The 24,767-nt window shown below is 37.4% G+C and overlaps 1 protein-coding gene across 5 annotated transcripts in view; it reads left to right on the top strand.

Annotated features, from left to right (window-relative positions):
* The window catches only part of CSPP1 (centrosome and spindle pole associated protein 1), a 67,089-nt gene that overhangs the window by 24,566 nt on the left and 17,756 nt on the right, over nt 1-24,767 (top strand). For 3 of the 5 annotated variants that reach the window (XM_082044733.1, XM_082044734.1, XM_082044732.1), the window contains 14 exons: nt 481-563; nt 2,296-2,389; nt 3,368-3,425; nt 6,376-6,548; nt 7,683-7,801; nt 9,309-9,387; nt 9,721-9,841; nt 11,706-11,853; nt 13,512-13,664; nt 16,005-16,117; nt 19,120-19,269; nt 21,260-21,403; nt 22,228-22,332; nt 23,427-23,493. In XM_082044733.1, the coding sequence (XP_081900859.1) occupies nt 481-563; nt 2,296-2,389; nt 3,368-3,425; nt 6,376-6,548; nt 7,683-7,801; nt 9,309-9,387; nt 9,721-9,841; nt 11,706-11,853; nt 13,512-13,664; nt 16,005-16,117; nt 19,120-19,269; nt 21,260-21,403; nt 22,228-22,332; nt 23,427-23,493 (1,607 nt within the window). The remainder of the gene's footprint in view (nt 1-480; nt 564-2,295; nt 2,390-3,367; nt 3,426-6,375; nt 6,549-7,682; nt 7,802-9,308; nt 9,388-9,720; nt 9,842-11,705; nt 11,854-13,511; nt 13,665-16,004; nt 16,118-19,119; nt 19,270-21,259; nt 21,404-22,227; nt 22,333-23,426; nt 23,494-24,767) is intronic. The other 2 variants (XM_082044736.1, XM_082044735.1) reach the window with 1 other exon arrangement.

Below are 24,767 nucleotides of genomic sequence, written 5' to 3'. Positions count from 1 at the left end.
ATTGAAGCTTGCATGCCAGTTTTCTTTTTGAAACAATAGATCATGTGTTCTCCAACCAAAGTCTTTTAATTGTTAGAATAACATGGAATCCTTTTTTGATAGTAGTTTTAAAATGCGTTTTTTCCACTTGTCTTGGTTTTTCAAGTCCTGAAGTGACCTAAGTGGATGAGGCAGAAGCAGAACACTTGTAAAGCCCATCAACTCTTGGCTGGCACCACTCAGTCTGTCAGCATTGTTGAACTGCTCAACTGAGTCCGCGTTTCTGATGGTTTCACACACACAGGCAAACGAGAACTTGAGAAACGCCTTTTTGCCAGGCGTTTTCCTCTCTTGCTTGTGGTATTTCTTTGGATTTTAGGAAAACTGTTTGTCATAAATGTATCACATAGTGATCTAAGTGCATCTATCATGTTTCACACAGACTGCAAGTAAATTCTCAAGTTTGATTTTCACATTTGCTTTTTTTTTTGTCTTTGCCAGAAATCAGGTACAAATTAGTTCTTCAGCTAATGAACAGGCCAAGTCTGCAGCTGAAACGCCGTGTGCAACAGGCCTCGTTCTTGGTATGTATGAAAAACCTGACTAATGACACCGAGTTAACCTTTCTTTGCATATTTTATTTTTCTTTGGGAATAATTAAAAACTAGAAAAATTAGCTTTCTTTGTGCTAATTGTCCCCAGGACTAGTAAATAAGTATTATTTACATGGAGAAAAAAGAAAGTTCCTTTTCCTCCTTAATGTAACAGGGCTTTCTAATTAATTTTGAAGAGGCTGAGTTTCTTCGTAGACTTCTTTAACAGCTTAAGGTCCAGATATGTTGTTAATTTTTTAAAATGAAATGAAGTATAGGAGAATTATTAATTATTGGTAAAGACACAAATTGGTATTGAATTTTAGTTGCAGAAACATGGGAAACAGTAATGTTCACAACCTTGTGGAAGAACAAATGTTTCTGATAATCTTAGTGCTTAAATGTAGCCATAAAATTTAGCAGGAAGCATTATTATTGAGTATAGTAGAGAAAAATACTTTTGAGAATATAGCATTCCTAGCTAAATTCAGAAAATGATAAGGCAAGAATAGGAGAACTGTAGTAGTTCTTCACATGGGTGCCTTTGAAGGCGAGCTAGGTTTGAATTGTGGAAAAATTGACAAACAGTTGTCAGAATAACTTAATTTATTTTTACATTTGAGCTTACTTGATCTTCGGTGTTATGTGTGGCAGGTCAATTTTTTGGAACTTTTAAAAGAGTGGTGTTGCAATGGTCAGTCACTCTGATCTGGTCAGTCATCTCATTTGTAGTAACTGGGATACACAAAGTTGTGAATTAGTATTCCTAGCAGTCCTGGCTAGGAGAATATTGTTAACTATGTTACATAAGGATTAAGTCAATTAAAATTTGAAATTTTCGGAAAGTGATTTCAGACTCCCCCAGAATCACAAACTGTGAGGTTCTCGTGCATACTTTGACCACTTCATCATCCTGGCACAATAACTGAATAAAAAATTCAGTCAGTCATGCATCATGTTTGTGGTGGGTTTTGGTTTTGTTGTTTCCTTGCCTCTTCCTTCAGTTTATTGTTCAGGTCTACTTCACTGGAGTTCCACAATGATTTTGTGTATGGAAATATGTTAGGAGTCCTTGTGTCTGATAGTCATACTATATAGAAAGTGGTGACGATGTGTTTTTTGTTTTGTTTTAAAAATAATAGAAGACTCTGTGTGTATTGTGGGGAACTACCACACATCGGAAGTTTTTTGAGTTCTGTAAAATCCACGTGAGATGTTATTACATATACAAATCTAACAATACTTTGTTAATTCTTAGTAGTCCTGGGAACCATCCTAAAAGTGGAACAATTTGCTTTCCTTCCTGTGGGTTTGACTCTCTTTAGTTTTAACTTCCATTTTTTTCCAGAGCAGTGCCCTATAATTTTGGAGTGCCATAGTGTGTCTTCCTTAGTTGAGCATTAGGGGAGAAAAAAAAAAAGAAGTAACTTTTTAAAATTGCTATTATATCACATAGCTTTGAAATTTGTAGCTTCCTGATTATACAAAACCAGGCTAACTAGGAAAATAATAATGAAAATTTTAGTAGTTTTGATCATCAGATTCCAAAGAAACTGCATATTAAAACTAGCTTTATTTTTTTTTTTAGTCAGTAAACATCCAATGTTCTTATGCACATTCCCAGGTAGTATGCTATGTTTCATGTTTTAAATTGACTGAAATGCAATGTTTTTGTCCAGTATTTAAAGGAGCATTTATGCAAATGTGTGGTCATTGCCATTAGGTGATCAGGACCGAGAACTTCTCCAAAGGAAGAAAGAGAAATACAGGCAAGAACTAATAGAACAGATGGCTGAGCAACAGCGAAATAAGAGACGGTAATGGAAAGTTACTATATTTTTAAAATATAATGGCTGAAACTTAAATGAATTTCATTAATTCAATGTGGTAAGAATAATTTTCATAACTAAGGAATTCCGGCTGGCTCAGTAATATTGCATCCAATTAAACTCATTGGTATGTGAGCTTTAGTTTTTAATAAACAAATTAATCAGCTTTCAATGGAATAAAGGAAAAAACAGGGTGTTTTTTTCATCTAAAAAAGAAGATTTTTAGTTCCTTCACTGTAAAGAAGCTCTAAATGAAGTTGTCTTTTTTGCTGGTAGAGGAGTGTCTAATTACTTTGCAAAGTTGAACATTAATCTTGTTTTGCCTTCCAGTTTGGGTATGTAACCTTTAACTTTCAAAGCACGTGACCATCTGCCTTATGCAGAATAATAAAACAAGAATTTCTTGCTTATTTACTAGTAGCTCCTGTTCAATAATAGCATGGATACATAAAAACACACAGTGATATTAGCAAAGGGATAAGGAATGAAAAATAAGTTACTATTGACAGTTTCTGTGTGATGAAAAATTGTATATGCTGAACAAGCCTGCACCCTGAAATTACAATGTAGTACTTATTCCTCTACTTTTGAATAATTCATGTCAATATGTTTATTATAAAATTCTTGCTGTAGCATGACTAAAGATCTGTTTTTAAGAAATGTTTAAGAAAGGTTGTAGTAAAAAGCAATGTGGTGGTTTGTGCTTTTATGGTAGTTGGATTTTTATTAGGTGAAATAGATGGTAGCCAGGTACTTCTTGAGAGTTCTGTGTATTTGCAAATAATAGACAGTATCCTTCTTCCCTGATTCCAGAAGAAATCAAGTGGAATAATGTCCTTTGTTATCCTATATTTTCGGAGTTATTTTAACTATGGGGTTGCGATGTCTGTGCTTTTAAAGAATTAATATAGTTGTTACTGCTTTCTGATTTTATCCTTTTAAAAAATTATTTATTTTTTAAAACAGTGAGAAGGAACTTGAGCTCTCAGTTGCTGCTTCTGGAGCTCAAGACCCAGAAAAGAAGGTAAAGAAACTTGGATTTTTTTTCACCTATGTGGACTTTTTTGTTATTAGATGTACACTATGGTTGCTCAATATCAAAACTCCATAGGGCTTTCATAGAATGATAACTGTTGTGTTTTTATCCTAATAGAGCATTAGCACAAAATAAAATTAAAGTCAGGCATAATAAGGATGTAACTCATTAAACATGCTGTCAGCTTTAGAGGAAAATATTTTCACCGAAGTTGTCAACCATTTTCTTTTGCTGTGGCCAAGTGGAAATTTTGTACAAGCAGTGGGTATCACGGCAAAAATACTTAGTGTCCAGTGGTAGCCCGTACATGTACACATTAGTAACCTTTCTTTTGGAACGTAAAGTACGCTGTAGAAAGTTTTTGCTCTTTTTCAATTAAAAAAGTAAATCCAGTTGTTTGGCAGCCCAGTGGATCTCATTGTAGCAATGTTTAATTTTGCATTTGTAATTATTTTTTAAACTATCCAATGTAGCGTTCAGGATTACAAGCATTTTAATAGGATTTTTTAAAAAGCAATGTGTTTAATATTGTATTGCTTGTAAGACTTGGTGCAGAGTTACTACTCTCTCCACTTCCTTGGTAAGGTGATTGTTGCACGAAGAGTTTTGGTGAGCACGTCTGAAGGAGCAGGTCATCAGCACTGGTACCGCTGGCAGCAGACTGATTGTCACACAGCTGGTGTGACTTGCGTGTGTTTGCCACGTGCCCAAAGCCATTGCATCTTGGGTGCAGCAGAGATGTGCTGCTGGAGGCGCAGGCTGGGTAACTTTCTCAAGCAAGAATAAACTGGATATTAATTTAACTGGTTACCAGTTTAAATTATCAATGGTGCTGGTTTTGCAGGGAAGCCACAACACAGAAAGAAACTCGTGGCATTTCTGGAGAGTTCAGCAGAGGTGGAAGGAGCTGTTATTTTCTGGAGATATTAGTCAGCATATGAGGCAGGAGATGTAGATAAGCGTGAAGCTAAATCAAAATTGTTACTTCTGAATGGGGAGGGAGAACACTGACGAATGGTCTGGTTGCATATTCCTGCCCTCCCTGCCTGAAGTATCTGTGGGGCTTGCGTGATCCCTTTTGCAGACTGATTCAGCCTGGTTACCTGGTTATCTGGACCTTTTTTTGCTGCTTGAGTTGACTTAGAGTTGTCGGTTGGTTCACCAGGGATTCAGGTGGTGAAAGGGAGAGGGATGGATTGTAGAGCTGGGAGCCAGGCAGGGAAAGAGGGAAAACTGAGCAAGAGGATGCTGGCTCTTCTGGCACAGCAGGCTGTAAGTCACTGTAAACAGTTTTGTCTAATCAAAGCTGACTAGGCAGAAGCATGCTGTGCTGTTGCACTCTATATACCGTGTGCATCTCAGTCAGAGACTGAAAAGTGCCTGTTGTAGGAAGAAAATTATATCCAGAGCAAGTCCAGGGCATATATGGATGTTTTAAACCCATTAATTTATCCGAAAGCCTTCAATTAAGTTGAATTGCTACATTCATTAAGTATCAGTCACTGTTAGCTTTAAATTGCCTCTCAGGGAAAGATTCTAATTAGGTGGATTTCTTGACTAATTACAGGTTGGTTAAATAGCAGCGCTTGATTAAGAATCTGTAAATGTAGACTGCCATATATACTGCTTGTTTAAAAGAAAACAATCCCCAGGATGAACCGAGTACCATAGTAACATCTGAAATTAGCTACAGAGCTGAAATCTGGGGCACTTTGAGAGCAGTTTACATTAAACTTGTTATTTAGAAAGGCTGTTTTAAATGTTCTCCTGCTCCAGACACCGGATTTGAAAAGAGAAGTTAAAAAAAAAATCTGTAGACAGCTTTATAATTTTTAGTTACTGTAGCTCATACCTATTTTCTAATTTTGTATTCACATCTAGAAATCTGAAATTTGATGTTATTAAAAACATTAATGTCTAGTAGATTTTCAGAATTTTAATCCTGTAGTTCATGATTGGTGAGTACTAACTGCCTTGTATATACTGTCTTGCAGCTAAGTGATGAGGAGGTAAACATTTAATATTTTGCTGAAATAATTCTATATTGTAGGGTATATGGTTTGCTGTTAGATATTTAATATTTAGCTGTATGCTGGTATTGGTTTTGTCTGAATGCATGTTAATTGAAGCACTACAATGTTAGGACTAGTGAATTCAGAAACAAAATCCATTGTACTTATACAATATATGGATTTTTTTTTCTGGTATTACGTTGTACTGACTCATTTAAACAATCACAAAATATATATAGCAGCTGGTGTAAGGGCTTTTCTGGGCACGATAGTGTAGTTCTGAAACTTGCATGCCTTTGCATTATTTGCATGTTGCCTTTGACTTTCTGCTGGGGCTGCCAGTTGTCAATAAACATTTGATACTTTTATTTTAAAAAGAACCCCCCCAAATTTTCTAATTCTGGTTGAAAAATGTAATAAAATCAAAGGAACTTAAAAAATAAAATAATGGTATTGCACGGAAATGTTTATTGGAAATAGTCTCAGTATGTGTTTGTTTTTTAGGTTTTACTGTTAATGAGCTATTATAATTTGGGGGTGGGGGGGATTTCAGAAACTTTTCCCATGCATAATATAAGTCTGTGTAGGAAACTGGCAGCTGTAGATAACCTGTACTACAGACAACTGTGGAAAGACTTATTTTTTTCTGGACTATAGCTAGAACCATATGCTTCCTGAAACCTGTCATAGAGGTTGGTTTTTATAAATCTGTGGTAAAGATGCTAGATTTCCTGGTAGTATTAGATTTCCAGTAATTCCTTGGAAGAAAAAAAATGCAGTTTACTAGAAATCTATACAGCTAGTTCAGACCCAGAGAAGTGTTTAATGCAACTTAAATAGAGGTTTGGAATATTTCTTAGTAATAACAAGATAACTGTTTTGGTTTGTTCCCCGCCCCCCCCCCCCCTTTTTTTTTCTCCCTTCAGCCAAATAGATTGAAGCAGTTTGGCGTGACAGCGGGAGCTTCTGAAGAGAAAGTACCTCCTGAAAGGCCTAGGGTGGCTTTCCAAACTCCAGTGCCTGTCCCTTCGGCCTCTCCACTGAACGAAGACTTTCACAGGGGACTGTCCAGCACTCTTGGTGAAATAGCAGCTCCCAGGTGCTTCACCATTGTGTTCATTTTGCATATTAAGATTGTGGGCAAGCACGTTACTAGTGCTGAGGTCAGTGGTGCTGTGGATCCTTTTCCAAGGAACTAATGGAGGTAGAAATAATATTTAGATGAGTACCAGAAAACTAAACTGCTTCGCACTGAAATAAACTTTTAATGTCTGTTTCTTCAGAGTTGATTTTGAAAAATCTGGGGAGGCTGGATTATCTGTGAAGACACCTCTGTTTTAATGGATGTTTGTGTAGAATAAGGGTTGTGCTGTATATGGAACCATGTTGTGAGGGCACCTGCCCAGCAGTGTCCATATTGTTAGGAGGCTGGTGTGGTGTAAGCGTGGCCCCTGTCAGTTAAGCAGTCTCCCAGGCCTAAGCTCAGGAGTGCAGTGAAGACAAGGACAGCTTCCACTAGACCCTGAGACTGACACTAAACTGTCTAGGGATAGAGAAGGAGCTTCAGGCATGTGGCTGAAGCTGTGCTGTGCCACTTGCCCTTTGACCAGAGACTAATCCTTGGCTTGTTTTATTTACTGTTACTGATGTAACAGTAAGTATCATTAACCAGTTAAAGAAGGTGTGCTTGTTTTAAGTTCTTCAGATCTCTGTAATAGTGTGGTTTCGTGCACTACTCCCTAAGGGAAGTTTAATTCCCTACTGAGGCTTATTGTGTCTTGTTCCTGCATGGTACTGATAAGAGGTCTTGGGCTGAGCTAAGTCTAGAATTTTCCCATAGTGAATTAATTCTTTCTCTCTCTTCCTTGTCTTTTCAGTTGTACAACTACCTTAAGGAGGTTGTAGCACGGAGGGTGTTGGTCTCTTCTCCCAAGTAGCAAGTGATAGGACAAGAGGAAATGGCCTCAAGTTGCACCAGGGGAGGTTCAGGTTGGATATTAGGAAAAAATTCTTCATGGAAACGGTTGTCAGGCATTGGAACAGGCTGCCCAGGGAAGTGGTGGAGTCACCATCCCTGGACGTGTTTAAAAGGTGTTTAGACAAGGTTATCAGGGACATGGTTTAGTGCTAGAGTTAGGTTATGGTTCAATTTGATGATCCTGAGTGTCTCTTCCAACTGAAATGATTCTATGATTCTAACAAAACAAAAAGTTGTGTTCCTTTTTTCTTTAAGGGTTGTACCGATGCCACCACCTCTACCACCAGTTTTGACAGACAACTACAGAACGCCTTACGATGATGCATATTACTTTTATGGCGCTAGGAATCCTTTGGATCCCAATCTTGCATATTGTGAGTTGATGATTTTAGGTGGATTGGTTGTGGGGGTGATTCAGATGACTGCTTTTTGTCTAGTTAAATGATGAATGATATAGAACTAGTAACAACAACTTCAACCCATTTCTTAGATGTGTATTGAATGAAAAGTAGACTTTTTTTCAATACTGGTTTTGGTTTAAGTTGTTTTCTCCAATTACAAAAGGGGCTACAGCTTCCAGGAATCTTTTTCATCACTTCAACAGGCTCTAGTCTCAGCTACTTAGCCATTGCTACTCCTCGATAATTTCTTTAATATTTTGATTATCAAAACTAATTTTCTAAAATTGCCTAAATCATATTATAATTGATTACAGGTTTAGGTGTCAGTACGATTTCAGATGTAATTTTAAATATTTTTAAAGGAACTGTATGAAGTAATCAAACTTTTTATTTTAAGAACTCCTGTTTTATTTACCCTTTGACTGCTTCATGAAAATTTCACAAGTGAAACAACTGTGATGTGTGTGGGGAGGGACTGGATTATGTGGTGTTTCTTTTTTTTCCTTTTCATTTTTAGAGGAAAAACTAGAAATACGTTTTAAAAGTTGTTGTGCTATCTTCATGGAAAAGTTAAAGGAGAAAAAGAATAAGTCTTTTACTGATTAATTTGAATGATATTTGTGTCCATTGGGTAATTTCAGGAGTGATAGAGATTTAACAGCAAAAGTTTTTGTTTTTTTCTCCAGTGTAAACGTCTCCCTGTCTTGAAACGTAATAGTTTATGGTTTGATAAATATATATATATACACAAAATTTTATTTTGGTTTTAAAGGTCCAGGCACCTATTTTACTTTTTCTTTGTAAACTTATTTTCAGACCAAAGTTTTAACTCACAGAAGTTTTGGGGTTATTTGGGGGGTTGTTTGGTGTGGGGTTTTTTTGTGTGTTTGTTTTGCTGTTTGTTTGTTTTTACTATTCTGTTGATATAACCTCTAGGGTCAATTGGTTTGCAGTTTAGGGTATTAATAAACCTAATATTTAAAATTCATGTATGAGAGATGGTATAAAAGCTTGTTTGAGAGATGCGTCTCTCACTGTCTTGAACACTTGAACACAAGCAGCAGTGTGCACAGTAAGTTCAAGCCCTGCTGTGTCAGGACGCTGCAGGTTGTATTTCAGTGTGAAAATGCAGATGCCAAATGCTCTGTAGTTCTGCAGGAGATGATGGGATTCTCCTCACAGTAGAGGACAAGTTTGGAAAGCAAGTGTTACATTAAATGAGTTTTTTTCTTTTTGTTAGTTCATTGTGCAGTATGCTAATGAAACATTTGTTGTCTTAAAGGGATTTAGTTGAATTCAAGAAGTAAATTTATACCTTGGCATTGTGTTTCTTGTATGAGGGGTGGCATTAAGGATTAGCTGAGACTGTTATAGAAGTTTAGAGTCTTGTTTGTAATTCTGCAGTCACAGTTTGATCAGTGAGCTCTGTTTATTTTTGAGCATTCAAAATTTAGAATAGCATTTTTTTTTTACTCTGTAGATGGTACAGGTATGATGGGAGTGCAGCCCACACCTAATCAGGACCCTCCTTTAGATCAGGCACCAGTAGAGCAATCTGTGTAAGTATTATCTGTATTCATAATCTTTGTTAGTATTCATCTGTATTGATACGCTTTTATGTTTGGAGTATTTTGCTGACAGCAGATATACCTTTGAAATAAATTGAGTTAAAGACAACTCTTCAAGATTCTAATTAAGAATATCTTGCTAAAAATAATTCATTGAACTTCTGGTTTTATGTGGATTTATGAAAATGTTTGAGATTATAAACTGCCAGGCTGTGGAAAACAACGGCTCTTAAATATTTCCGGCAGGGTTGTGGGTTTTTTTAAACTCCCACCCTTCTGGACTCTTAGATATTTTGGTTTTATATGTGTGGTTTTCTAATTCAGAAGTAACACTGGACAGAGGAATACAGCAGACAGACAAAGAAGCACAGCAGTATTTTCTGAAGAAAACAGAAAACCTTCCAAAGAAGCAACATTATCTTATCAAAAAGAATTACAACAGCAGGTACTGAGTGATAAAGCTTCTGTTGCTTTCTTCTCTGAATTTTTAAGGTATAATAGTTGTAACTGTAGCACTCTTTCAAACATCTTTATTTAGTTTAAAAGTAAAAGCTTTCTTAACTCTGTCTCCCTTTATCACTTCCTTCCTCCCATTCCTCTGATCCTCCTTTAATTATTTTAGCTCTTCAGGTGGACAGCAAACTCTTCCGTATTTTTTTTTTTTTGGTCAGAGGTAGAGACAATGTTAGCACTGACAGCAAGCAGATTAGTTGCAGGCATGGAGCTTTATATAAATTATACTTATAAACATAAGAACCTACATTGTAAAAGCAATGAGTTGTATTGCTCTGATATTCCAATGGAAAGAGTGCTTTTGAGCATTAGTGCTCTAATTACTAGGCACACACTAATTTCTTTAAGTTCTTCATGATCATTTGGATCCTAATTCAAAAGCTTGCCTCATGTTTGTGGATGGTGTCCTATTTTTTTTAAGCTTCCTGTTCGATAGATTAGACAAATTTCTTGAGTCTGGTGTGTTGCAGTAGATGTCCTAGTCCCCTACTCATTTTAGTGGCCTTTCACTGCTGGACCTCGTGGGAGTTTATATTTATAAAGTGTATTTGACCATGCTAGGACATGTTATTTCAGAACAGATTTTGCTAGAACGCAGTTCAGTGGCACTAACGCTTTCTTGTTTTATTTGTCTTCATGCATTTCTTCAGTGGAGGTAAATAATTCCTATAAAAATATTTTAGTTTTAATTATGATGGCGCATAGGGATAATGGTGAGGCTGCCAATCAAGGCCAAATTAAGAATAAAATAAGCATTGAGGAATAGTGTCTGATGTTGCACTTAGGCTTCTCCAAAGGCATTTTTTCACTATAGTCTTAAGAAGTAAATTTTATTCTACCATATGAGAGACTACACAATTTGACATAAAAGTCTAATAAATGTAGCATGTTTCAAAGTTGCGATGCTGATGGCTGAAAGTGAATAGAATGTATCCTGCTTTTGTTTTCCTACAGGCAAACCTGGCTGGCCATTTTTGTAAACACTTGACAGGGCTGGTTGGGTCTTTGTGTTGATCTGTATCTCTTATGCAATTGTCTGACTACTTGATAAAGGGAAATGTTTATCTAATGCTCAGAAGAAACAACTGAAGAAAAATACATTAATATATTCGAGTTACATAAATAGTAGCTGATGTTTTAAAAGCTTTGGATAGAAGATGATCTTTTTTAACAGCTATTCTCTTTATAAATGCTACGTTAAGTTATTAGGAGACTTACTTATGTAAATTTAACCTGATTTTGAAGAAAAGGAAGAACAAACCATATGAACAATTCTGTGTTATTTGCATACATCATTGTATTACTGCAGAAAACAGTTTTGTGAATGGTTATAGAATTGTGTAGCATTCTATTGAGGTATTTATTGCTAGGAGTCTTGCTTTATCTCATGTCATCTCTAGTCTAGGTTTTGATTAAACAAAGTATACCAGATGTACAGTAGTAGTGCAGAATTCTGTCAGTTTAATTTTCAAGCAGTATAAACTTCTGTATCAAAGATCCAAGGATACAGGAGTTTTGGTCTACTGCAGGTGTCAGATGTGAACATTTTCTGGAACTTGGATGTCTCATTATGTGTACTTGCATGTTTTTCTGTGATCATGCACAACTGGACGTGCACATTTTGACAGCAGTATTCAGCGCACTGTCAGCAGTATAGGCAGTGAAATGTTTGTTATTTACTTGATATGGATGGGGGAGTGGGTAATGATAGCGTTCAGCTTGCTTCATTAACTTTTTTATTAAAATTAGACTTAATGTGATGTTTTTATGCAACTGACTGGTTTGTTTGGCTTTAGATAAGAGAGCGAGAGGAACGACGCAGGCAAGAGAGGGAGGAGAAGGAACGTTACGAAGCCAAGTTAGAAGCAGAAATGAGGAATTACAACCCCTGGGGAAAAGGAGGTGGTGGAGCTCCTCTCAGAGATGTCAAAGGAAATCTGATAAGTATGTTTGCCAAAATTATGGGTTGTCTTTTTAAGACTGGTGTTTTCTTGCTCTTGTAAAGGCTCCATCCAGATATGTTACTCCTTGTTATTCAGATGTGTTACAGCTACATTGGTAGCCCTTTCTTGACAAATAGAAGTACTTGTTTCAAGCAGATGCACTGTAGGAATATTTAAGTGAGTAATTATTTTTATTTCAGTAGAACTGTTCAAAATGTACAAGTTGAACAAATGGGAAATAGAGGATATGTCAACTATAAATGAATTCAAAATGCAATAGTAAACAGGAGAAGGAGGAAAAAAAGCTGTTAAAATCAGCTGCAATACAAATATGGTAAAGTCTGTTGTGAAGACTTTTATTTAAACATTTTCAAGATCAGGTTTTTAAATTGTTTTTATTTTTAAAAATAATTTCTAGGCTTAGAAAGCTCTACTTGTGACATGGAAAATGGAAGTATGTTTAAATAAAGATATAAAGCTAAGTTGAATATTTACATTTCTCCAAGTAAAACTGCTAGTAAATGGCTGTATAAATAGCAATCAGACAGCAGTAATGTTTTTTAAGATTTATATTTTTTTGAGTGCTGTATTATACAAGATGGGACTGTAGTGAGCTTTATCATGGTGAGTGGAGCGGGCCAGAGGAAAGTGTAGGTCACTTACATTAGCCTGAGCTCGAGAAGCTCATCTCTGTCTATAAATGAGAAACCAAGAGGAAGAAGAGTCTTAGCCTGTTTTCTCAAGTTACATATGTAAAGTTATTTTTCCCACCATAGTTTAGCAGAATTATAGATAAGCTATGAGTCAAATGTCGTGAAACATAACATGCTGTTTCTACCATGTCTCTCTTATGCAGTGTGACTTGTCCTTTTATCCTCTGTGAGAGGGATATAATTTAAACTTCTTGGAGTCTGTGTGCTTTAATGACAACAGTCATTCATAATTATAAGGAACACTATTTAAAAATAATCTGAAAATTGTGTAGTACTTTTTTGTTTTGAAACTGGCCTTCTAGGTGTACTGTGGTGAACACTTCAAAATGAGCTGAGATTAACATCTTTGATCAGGATTTTTATGGTAATTGAGAGGCACTATATAAACTGGTGAAAATGCTGGATGACGTTTTGCTTACATACAGAAATCTGCACCTGCATTATTACTGAAGACAGGAAGACCAAAATACACTTTAATGGTTCATTGTTGTTATCGCCCTTAATAGCAATCAAATTGAGATTCAGTGCTTAAAATGCTAATACTAAACTCAAAAGTATTTTGCAGTTTTAAGGAAATAAAAGAAGGGGTAGTTTCTAAGTACATGTTAATGCAGACTTGTCAGTATTTTTTGTTTTTCTTTGAGCTCTTAATCTTTCCATTTCATAGCATTTTGTGTGGGAGAGAAGGGGAGGTTTGTTGTGAAGAATCATTCCTGGCAAAAGAAAACCAACAAAAATAAATCTTTTAATCAGTGAATTCCTGATGACTAGTATTTTACCTATAGCTTCTAAATTCTTCTATTTACTTAAAGATTTTGTTCCCATAGTTGGTACGCCCAGAAAAAGTGGAATCTTCTCAAAAATACCTGTATTTTTGAGAATCTATGGTGAACATGCCTTTTGTGAGAACAAAACATTATAAACAGTTATTTCCCCTTTCCTTTAGCGGACTTGAATATGATGCACAAGCAAAATGAAGATGCATTTCATAAACCAGTGGCAAGACTATATGAAGATAAAAGGGCTGTTGTGTCTGTTGACCTAAGTTTGGCCTCCCCGAGACCTGAGAACACAGAAGCATCTACAAATAAAATAGCAGGTTTTTAAGAATACCATATTACAGCTCTATTTTTAGGTCTTAGTGATCAAAATTCTCTAGTTCCTTTACTCCTTTCTTGTAGTCCTGTGACAGTGTTAGTGCTGTCGGTATTGCGAAGTCGGTATTACGCTTCTTTCCCAAACTTCTTCATTGCTGTCACTGTGTGAATTGATCATGTATTTTCTTCTCTGCCTTGTCAGTTATGATAGATAATAATTGTTTTAGCATTGAACAGTCAGGATTGCTACATTAGTTTTCTAGGTTGCATGTTATATAATCAAATCTTTGTACACGTTTGTTTTAAATGATACGGTAAAATATAAGAATGTAGTAGGAAAGAAGATGAAATAAAACAGGTGGAGGGTCTGCAGATGTGTGACGTTATAGTTTAAGTTGAAATTGATACAGGAACTAGGCTAACAAGTTCTCAAAAATTACAGGTAAATTGGGTACACATGCAGCCCTGTGCACTGCCTCCAGGTTGTAGAGAGATTTTGTTTTATTTTTCTATTTAAAAACTAGTGCATCTTTTTCATTCTTCTTATGTTTTGTGAGACATTCAAATGAGAGAACTGTGGTACTTGGGTCAGGATTGGTGATGGTCTCCTCAAGTCACCTTAGGTGCTGCTTTTCTTTCTCCTGTCTGAACTGTTATACTTCTGTATAAAGAATTCCATGGTATTTGTGGCATGGATCTACTTCCTAAGATTGCAATTCAGTATCCTGACCTCTGGCCGCAGAATGAGGTTTTTTTGTTCCCTCTGTTCTCCCTCTTGCTCTTTCTCCCCAGTGCACTGTATATTTAACCATATAGTAAGAAGTGAAACAGGCGAAGTTGATAAAGTAATAATGCAGAAGAGCAAAGAGTCCCCTGCTTAGGTCACCTGTTTTGGGATCCAAAGGAGGTGCAGATCAGCAATGGGAATTTCATAGTCTTGCACCTTTCAGTTGATTATCTAGGCAGTAAAGTGGCTTTGTGTAGGTTTTGGTGTTGGGAGCGGGGGGATTGTTTGTTTATTTTTGTTTTTTTACACCATCCCCTTAAAGAGGAACTTGCAGATTAGTAGCTGGTAAACAGTAAGTTCGTTCCTTGATGCATTCCATAGTAACATGTCTGTCTTGTGTTCATGCCTTTTAGATGGTACGTAAACTTTATTCTGACTTTCTGCATGGAATATATCCCAAGTGAAGTAAATCCATTCTGCAAGAGCCACATATAAATTCAGTTATACTTTAGAAGGATTCAAATAGTGATTCCTTGTCAGGAAAAATAATGCTAACCTCTATGTGTACTCCTTGGTTTGCATGCACATGCTCTTAGAGCCAGGTTGTAGCAGTAAGCATGTGCATTTCTATGGGAATAGGTGTGTGTTTTATTTCTGCTTTAATCTGGCCTACGTGGTACATCACTAAATAGGGAAGAGTAAAGCAGAAACACGTGAACAGCTGCAGCTGTTTCATCTCAGCTCAGTGGAGCTGTGGCTCTTGCACATCTTTGCACAGTCCTTTGAAGCAGACATGGTACGAATGAATGTGTTGTGTCAGGTGAAAAGTGAACACAACTCACTCTTCCTGCACTTCCTTCCTTTCTGCTCTACTTTTTATAGTGATCCTGTTCTGCAAATCTGTCCGGTGTGGTATCTGAGTTAATAATCCTTTCTGGAGCTTTTGGGACTGTATGGTTATGATGCCTTCATGACTCAGGGCTGAGAAAAACTTTGTAAGCTTTCCCCATTGGTGTCGCTTCCAGTATAGGGGAAGAAGTTCTTGAGCTGAAAGAGACCTGACACTTTGAACTTCATAGTGTGGAAGGCACCTTATACTGGCGGAATTAAATTTTCTGACTGCTTAGAATTTTATTTACCAGTTTGGGGCTTTGGTTTTTGTAGCATCCATTGCTATTTTACTTAAACATTTGTTCTGTTAGGGTGTTTTGCTCTTAAGGAGTGAATAAACCTAAGGAACAGAACTGTGTGTGCTAAGTCAGAGTAATTGAAAGCAGTACAATTATGAGATGTAAAAGCTTTGCTCTTGTAATTAATTTACAGGTAACATTTTTAGATATTAAATGGTAGATTGAACAGTAGAATATATTACTTTTACAAGGCAGCTGGCTTGGACATTGATCATTGACCAGTTAGAACCTGACAGTATTCTAGGCAGACATTGTAAGAACTTTTAATCACAGCTATTGTTTCCAGCTATAGCCTTGAATTATGGCTGTCATAAACTACCTTTTGAAACAAGTATCTCATTCCTGCTTCTTCACTCTGGCTTGCTGTCTTGAATTTGCTTTGATTTTTATCTGTAATTTTATTGGTTTTCCCCTCTCCCCCTTAGGTTTTACATTTGCACAGACCTCTCCTTTTGCTCGAGGTAATGTATTTGGTGAACCACCATCTCCACAGCATCTTAAGCGACAGGAGTCATACAAGAACTTCCTTCGTCTACAGGTGAATGTACACACCAGTTATCATCTTGTTAAATACATTTTAAAAAAGAGTGATTACAGTAAAAGCAAATCAGCACTGCTGACCAAAGACCTTATCCAGTCATAGCCCATTCTGTACATGGGGTGTCTACAGAGGACTATATATTTTTGAGTCTCAGATTTTTGCCTTACATAAGAAATGCATATAAAAGTGATGCTATTAATAGCTGGCTTCATTAATCTAGATTCTGTCTTTTTTTTTTTTCCTGAGTACAGCTCTCTAAATAGAGTACTGAGCTCTCAAAGTGGGCATACAGTACAAGTTTGTATACGTAAATATGTAAAGAAACAAAGATGTTTGCCTTTGGAATGCTACATGGTACAAATGCATGCTTGTCAGAATGAAATGGTGATCAGTAAGATAATAGTAATGTAGTTATTTATTGATGGGTATATAAAATTGTTCTGCTAGTTTCTGTCTTCTGTCCATAATACCTTGCATATAATCTTACATCACAAAAATCACAAGGTGCTGCACCTGGGGAGGAGCAACCCCAGGCACCAGTCTGGGAGTCCTGGTAGACAACGGGCTGACTATGACCAGCAAAGTGTCCTTGTGGCCAAGAAATCTGAGCAGCCAGGGATCAGGTTAGGAAGGCTAAAGCTGCAGTAGAATTAAATCTGGCTAAGGATGTCAAGGGCAACAAGAAAAGCTTTTATAGGTATGTTGATGATAAAAGGAAGACTAGGGAAAATATGGGCCATCTCCAGAAGGAAATGAGAAACGTGGTTACCCAGCATATGGAGAAGGCTGAGGTACTCAACAACTTTTTTGTCTCAGTCTTCACTGGCAAGCGCTCTAGCCATGCTGCCCAAGTCACAGAAGGTGAAGGCAGGGACTGGAACAATGAAGAACCACCCATTGTAGGAGAAGATCAGCTTTCAGACTATCTAAGGAACTTGAAGGTGCCGAAGTCTGTGAGGCCTGATGAGATGCATCCACTGGTCCTGAGGGAAATGGCAGATGAGGTTGCTACACCACTATCTGTCACAACTGAGAAGTTGTGGCAGTCCAGCAAAATTCCCACTGACTGGGAGAGGGGAAACACAACCCTCATTTTTAAAAAGGGAAAAAAGGAAGACCTGGGGAACTAGAGGCCGTTCAGTCTCACCTCTGTGCTGGCAAGACCATGGAGCAGATCCTACTGGAAGCTGTGCTAAGGCACATGGAAAATAAGGAAATTATTAGTGACAGCCAACATGGCTTCACTAAGGGCAAACTTGCCTGACAAATTTGGTGGCTTTCTGCAATGAGGTGGATAAAGGAAGAGCAACTGACATTATCTACCTGGACTTGTGCAAAGCATTTGACACTGTCCTGCACAACATCCTTGTCTCTAAATTGGAGAGACATAGATTTTATAGATTGACCACTTGGTAGATAAGGAATTGTCTGGATGGTTGCTCTCAGATAGTTGTGGTCAAAGGCTTGATGTCTAAGTGGAGACCAGTGATGAGTGACATTCCTTAGGGGTTGGTATTGGGCCCGGCACTCTCTAATATTTTTGGCAACATGGACAGTGGGATGGGGTGCATCCTCAGCAAGTTTGCTGACAACACCAGACTGTGTGCTGTGGTCGACATGCTGGAGGGAAGGGATGCCATCCAGAGGGACCTTGACAGGCTTGAGAGATTGTCCTGTGTGAACCTCATGATGTTCAAGAAGGTCCTGCACATGGGTTGGGGCAGTCCCAAGCGCAAATAGGGCCTGGGCAGAGAATGGATTGAGAGCAGCTCTGAGGAGGAGTAGTTCGGGGTGTTGGTTGATGAGAAGCTAAACTTGAGCTGGCAATGAGCACTTGCAGCCCAGAAATCCAACCGTATCTATCCTGGGCTGCATCACAAGAAGCATGACCAGCAGGTATGAGAGAGGTGATTCCCCTCTACTCTGCTCTTATGACACCTGACCTGGAGTATTGTGTTCAGCTCTGGGGCCTCCAGCATAAGAAGGACATGGACCTGTTGGAGTGAGTCTGGAGGAGGGCCACAAAGATTATCAGATGAAGAAAGGCTGAGAGAGTTGGGATTGTTCAGCCTGGAGAAAGCTCTGGGGAGACCTTATTGCGGCCTTCCAGTACCTAAAAGAGACTACAAGAAAGCTGGAGAGGGACTTTTTACAAGGGCATGTAGTGATAGGACAAGGGGTAAAGGCTTTAAACTGAAAGAGCATAAGTTTAGATTAGATATAAGGAAGAAATTCTTCACCATGAGGGTGGTGAGGCACTGGAACAGGTTGCCCAGAGAAAGTTGTGGATGGCCCATCCCTGGAAGTGTTCAGGGACAGGTTGGATGGGGCTTTGAGCAACCTGGTCTAGTGGAAGGTGACCCTGCCATGGGCAGGGAACTAGATGGAACTAGATGATCTTTAAGGTTCCTTCCAACCCAAATCATTCTGTGATTTCATGAAGTCCTAGGTAATTAAAAGAGTACACGTCTGCGGTAGTTTGATGTGGATCTCTTAAAAATAAAAGATCAAGGCTTTTTCCATGTATAGTGCTGCCAAAAAGAATAAAGAATGGGCAGACTTTTGGCTTTAGTAAGTCAGTGCTGTTTCTAAAAACAGTATAATTTTGGAAAGGAAAAATATAATTGCCATGTCTTTTTTCTTTTGGTTTCTCATCTTCCATTATTTAATCGGTGAAGAAAAGTGTTATTCCAGCACATCCGGAGTAGAGCAAGCTTTCGGAAATATTCAGGTTTTATTAGTAGCATTTAGAATTAGTGTTCTCAGTGGAGGCTGATTCAGTAAAGAGCAGCCAAAAAGAAGTAGTAAAATATCATCTCATTTTAAAGGAATTCTGAGGCTCAAATATAAGTCCGGGCCTGGGGTTATTTCAGTTTCACATGTAATCTTCGATTGCCTAAGTAGGTACTGCAAACGTCTGTAGAAGGTCACAATGGTAAATGTTGTTTATCAGACTAATGATGGCTATTGACAGTTGAATACTTTGCTTTATTTTCTAGATTGAAGAAAAGAGACGTAGGGAAGAAGCAGAGCGAGAAAAACTTAGAATGGAAGAAGAAAGAGAAGAAAAACGACTAGCTGAGCAGAGGATGAGAATTAAAAAAGCGTATGAAGATGAGCAAGAAGAGAGAAGAAAGAAAGAGGAGGAGGTGTGGTATTTTGATGCCTTGACTTTTTTCATCCTAAACTAACTAGCCCTTTGTAATATTTGTCTTCTAGGTTAAGAAGGTAAGCTGAGAAGTGGCCTGTGAATTGGTCTTTGTTTTACAAATGGCTCTATGTTAGCCAGAGGAGAGGTAGAAAATTGACAGTATTAAGTAGTACATTCTTCTTACTATTTGTGGTATACTGCCAACTTGAAGTACTGTTAATTCTTCTAAGAAAAATTGTATGGTTTTATAATTTACAGTGGTGCTCTCCTTTCTAAAGGAAATGTTTGTGGGGCCAATAACAAGCATTCTCAAACTGGTGAATTAAAAAAAAAGAGAGTCTTTTTTTTTCAGCCTTTTAAGTCTAGCTCTCATGGAATTATTTGTATTCTGAATGTAGCTGAGCAGGAAGATTTCTTAAAGCCTTTTCTTTGAATTGGCCAGTATATATAGATAGGAATGTTGCTTGTTTTGGAAGAATGCCAAGCAAATCTAGTGAATACTTTTCATGGAGGCAAACTTGTGATTTAATTCAAAGCCAAAAGCTTTATTTATCATGTTTGGAAAATTGAATGAATTTGCATAATCCAGAGTCTCATGAATAATTGTAGGAAAAGGACTCAAGACCATCAGAGATGGAAAAATGTTTCAGTACCCTGTGGGATTATGAAAGATCACTTCAGGATGTAGGAGTTCAGGATTTCTATGACAGCACTTAGTTTAGATTCTAGCAAGCTTGAGAAGTAGGCCTGTGCAAACCTCATGAGGTTCAGCAAGGCCAAATGGAAGGTCCTGCACCTGGGTTGGTGCAACCCCCAATATCAGTGCAGGCTGGGGGATGAAGCGATTGAGAGCAGCGCTGTGGAGAAGGACTTCAGGGTACTGGAGGATGAAAGACTGGACGTGAGCTGGCAATGTGCACTTGCAGCCCACAAGGCCATTTGTATCCTGGGCTGTATCAAAAGCAGCGTGGCCAGCAGGTCAAGAGAGGTGATTCTGTCCCTCTGTTCCACTCTGCTGAGACTCCACCCGGAGTCTTGTGTCCAGCTCTGGGGTCCTCAGTACAGGAAAGACATGGACCTATTGGAGAGGGGCCAGAGGATGCCACAAAAATTATCAGAGGACTGGAACACTTCTCCTGTGAGGACAGGCTGAGAGAGTAGGGGTTGTTCAGCCTGGAGAAGGCTCTGGGGAGACCTTGTTGTAGCCTTTCAGTACTTAAAAGGGGCTTATAAGAAGAATGGGGACAGACTTTTTAGCAGCACATATTATGACAGGACAAGGGGTCATGGTTTTAAACTAAAAGTAGGGAGATGAAGAAGAAATTTTTTACAATGCAGGTGTTGAAACACTGGCTCAGATTGCCCAGAGAGGTGGTAGATGCCCCATCCCTGGAGACATTCAAGGCCAGGCTGGACGGGGCTCTGAGCAACCTGATCTAGTTGATGATGTCCCTGCTCATTGCAGGGAGTTGGACTAGATGACCTTTGAAGGTCCCTTCCAACCCAAACTGTTCTGTGATTCTGTAAGTTAGTTGAGTGAGTCTTGTCTTCTGGATGCTAGAGCTGGTCTAGTATATATTATGAAGCTAACTGGTATCAGCACTTTTCTCAGGCATGAGACTAAAATTGAAACTGAATGATGCTTTTCACTGTGGTGCATGAGTGCAGTATGTTTTGTTTGAACCTGAATTTTTGGAAATGACTCCTACAGTTTTGCCTTAACTGGCAGCAGATTTGGGGTCACAAAATGGTGTTTACTGAAGTTATTAGGAATTCTGTTAAATGATTTTAGCAGAGCCAGTACTGCAGATGTTTAAAATTTGCATGGCATAGTTTTTAATTGGAATATTTGAAGTCAGCCTAATGAGATATGCTTTTCATTTCATCCTAATCACTTTGATGTGTAATTTTAACGTCTCAAAGAAAAACAAAGCTAAACTTTAATAATGCTGAGTCTTTTTTATGTACTAATAATGTTTATGTTACAGCGAAGATTGAAAAATAAAGAAATAATTCGATTAGATGAAGAGAGGCAAAAAGAGGCAGAAAAAAGAAGAAAAGAAAAAGAAGAAAAGCAAGATGAACAACTTCGACAATATTTTGAGAAAGAAAAGATGGAAGAGGAAAAAATGGTATGTTTCAGTGACTTTCTAAGATACAAATACTGCTTCCTAACTTTTAAAAATAACTGAATTTTAGAGAAATGGCATGATTCCTTAGTCCTCTACCTTCAGTGTTGTTCTCCTTAGTTTATCAATCTGCAGTATGCTTATCCCCCACACAGAGAACAGCTGATTGAAAAATCAGATATACTTCAGTGGAAACTTATCTTGCTGATCAAATTTCCATTAAAAAATAATAAAAACAAGATAAATGAGAGCAAGCTGCACTCAGTAGTTGATTTTCGTATCTGCTGTGAAGTACCGTGGCTTGCTTTTCCTGAGGTCCAAATACAAATAAAGTTATATAATTTAGAGGACTGCAGGTCTGTTCCTATTTAACAATGATGTTCTTTGTAATTTAATGATTTTCATTGAACCTGGATGGTGTAAGAAGTCCATCACATAGAATTCTGATGGCCAAAATCTAAGTAAATTACAGAACTGTTCCCCTTCTAGAAATTTTGCATGTCATTTCTCTAAAATAGACAGATACAATGGAAGTGTCTAGAGGAAAAAAAGCTATGTAACATAACCATAGATTCTAAAAACTACATTGTAGAAAATAAGTATTAAAATTACGGTAGGTAGAAAATAAAATAATATGAAATAATTTTTGCAATAATTTTATGTGATTAAGAGTTGAAAACAAATTAAATACAAAAATAATTCAATTAAGACATAAAAGGCATTTTTTCTGTCAAATGAAAAATAGTAGCTAAACTCTTCCTGTGCAAAATACTGCTTTATTCAGAATCTCCAGGAATGTAGTTTCAGTCTTGCTTTCCTCCTTGCAGTTTTCAAGGCAGCCATCTCCCATCGTTCCTGCTCTTCAGAACAAATCAATAAGAAAAGAAGAAAGGAATCCCTCTGCTGAGAGCCATATCTCTTATTATGCACAGGTATGATTTTTATAGTCAACATTTACTGAATTATTTAAAACAGTGCAGTGTATGAAATCCTACCTGGTTTTTAATGTTTGCCTGTTTATTACTAGAATACCATGAATACTTGCAGACACTCTTTATGCAAGCCAGTCTTGTGGCTCTGAAATTTAATGTTCAATTTTATTCAAAGTATTGAAGACAATTTTGGGGGTGTGTCATTTTAATTTTTTTTCCCACATGCACGTTTTCTGTAGAGATGAGCACCTCAGTTTTGCACGTAGACTCCAGTTTACCAAGGGTAAGCAATCTCAAGGTTTAAGATAAGAAAGTTTACATCTAATCTAGAAACTCATTGTGTGCACTCAGAGAAGAACTTAAATCAGACATGAAGTTTCATGTTGATTCCTACCTACAGACGTTATTGTTTTATGTTTTTGAAGGTACAAAAAGATTATAACTCCTAACACACTTCATTTTCTTCTTTGCATCATGAATGAGTTACAGTGGTGGCCCCAAGACCACTCATTTCTTTCACTTGATTTAATCTTCCCTGGGGTGATTTTAAAAAAAAAATAAATATCTCCTGTGGAGAGTAGATGAAATAATTGTTGATGGTATTTGAATCTCAGGCTACACTTCTGACTTTTTATTTGAAATATTTTTTTTACCAACTATCTGTATGAACTGGGCTAAAAATTTAAAAAATGAATTTAACATGAAAAGGATAATTCAGCAAAATACTTTAGAGTGCAATTTCAGAAAACGTCCAGTAAACTTTAAACCGTATTTAAACCTATTGCTTTCCCTAAATGTTAAGAATGATCTGGAGGAAGGTCAGTTTATTTCTGTATCTTTGCAGTACTTGGTGTAGCTTTGTCTAGATCTCTGAATAGCGCATGATAGTTAGAATAGTAATTTGGATTACGCATTTAAAGATCAGATTTAAAATAACCTCAGGCATTAACAACCTGTAAGGTTACTATTCTGTGTTCCAGTAGTATTGGTAGTTAATTTAAATTGGACATAAAATAAGGAAATAAAATGTACTTATGTCTGCTACATTTTCTTCCTTTGACATATAAACATTTCCTATTCGTTATGACCACTAGGATCCTCCACGACCAAGGGTTCCCTCTCCTCCGGTCCCTGCTAGAAGAAATCAGTTGCGTGCATTTGGTAGGTGTTGTCTTTATTGCAAGCTCACTTTGTGTTACAACAAAATCGTTCTCAATTACAGTTCTCTTTCTTGCCTGCGAAGGAATGTCTTATAAAGTTTGCATTTCTATGTGAGCATTCTCTCTGTCTTAATATTATCAGTGGATTAGAATGGTATGCCTGAAGTATTAATACAAAGCAAAAATGCATTTCTTATGAGTCTTCATCAGGAAATACTTTTGTAAAAACTCTCATAATGGAAGAGTCCACATGGGAAGTGCCGATCTTTCAGTCAGGACAGCGGTGACCACTGTGACCAGAACATTGCAGAACGGGAGAGTTTTGTGTTGGCTGAGTAATGGGTTGGACCAACAATGTGTAGAGCATTGCAGTCCTAACTCTTAAATTCTACTTTCCTTTGTTAATCTGTCTGATCCTCTGCTCATTCCTCTTAGCTTTCACTGGTGGTTTTAAAACTCAGACATGCTGGGAGGGTCTATTCTGCTCTTGATATGTTAGTTATCTTGGCAATATGTGGGTGGAAAGCAGTAATTTTTCTTCTTTTTTTGGTCTCATGACCAGCTGCTATGGCAGAAATGAAGACGTATGCATTAGATCTGGTGTTTGAAGATTTAAGCTAGTAAAACTTGCTTGCCTGCTAGGTTCTGGACTCAGACTAAAAGTCAGTAAAATAGCAAATTATTATTGTGTTATTTGGAAAATAAGGAATTTACGAAACTGTTTTAACTTGTGAAGGAATGCTGTCCTCACCGCAGAAAAAACAGCTTAGACCCAAAGTAGGTCTAAAAAGTCAACACAAGCACATACCAAAAATAAGTGTTGAAGTTAGAACTCTTGAACACTTAAGAGTCTGCACTGAGCAGACAGATATCCTACTTTTGAGTCAGGAAAAAGAAATGAGGTTGTGTGCCTGCTGATACCACCTTGATTCCTGTTATCTGCCTCTGGGACTCCCAGGACTGTGTAGATTGGCTAATTGCAAAATAAGGCTGTTTGCTAGCAGTGCTGGTATTTCATAGCTTTTCCTTTTTTAAATACGGCAAAACATTTCCATTGAAGCTTGGATGCTTTCTGCTGTTCAAGGGATCTGGTCCTTGTGCTGTCTCAAAATACAACTCTGGCCTAATATCTAGTGTATGAAATGCTGCGATTCTTGTGATTGTATAACCCTGGTTTTAATTAACAGTTAGTCATCTCTCTTTTCTTTTTTCCACCTTAGATTTATAAGCGAGGTAGAGAAGTGTCTGTGACGCTCTTTATTTTAAAATTATTTG

This window comes from Streptopelia decaocto, assembly GCF_964273445.1.
Source record: "Streptopelia decaocto genome assembly, chromosome: 2".
Taxonomy (NCBI): Eukaryota; Metazoa; Chordata; class Aves; order Columbiformes; family Columbidae; genus Streptopelia; species Streptopelia decaocto.
This window is presented reverse-complemented; position numbering and strand designations above follow the sequence as displayed.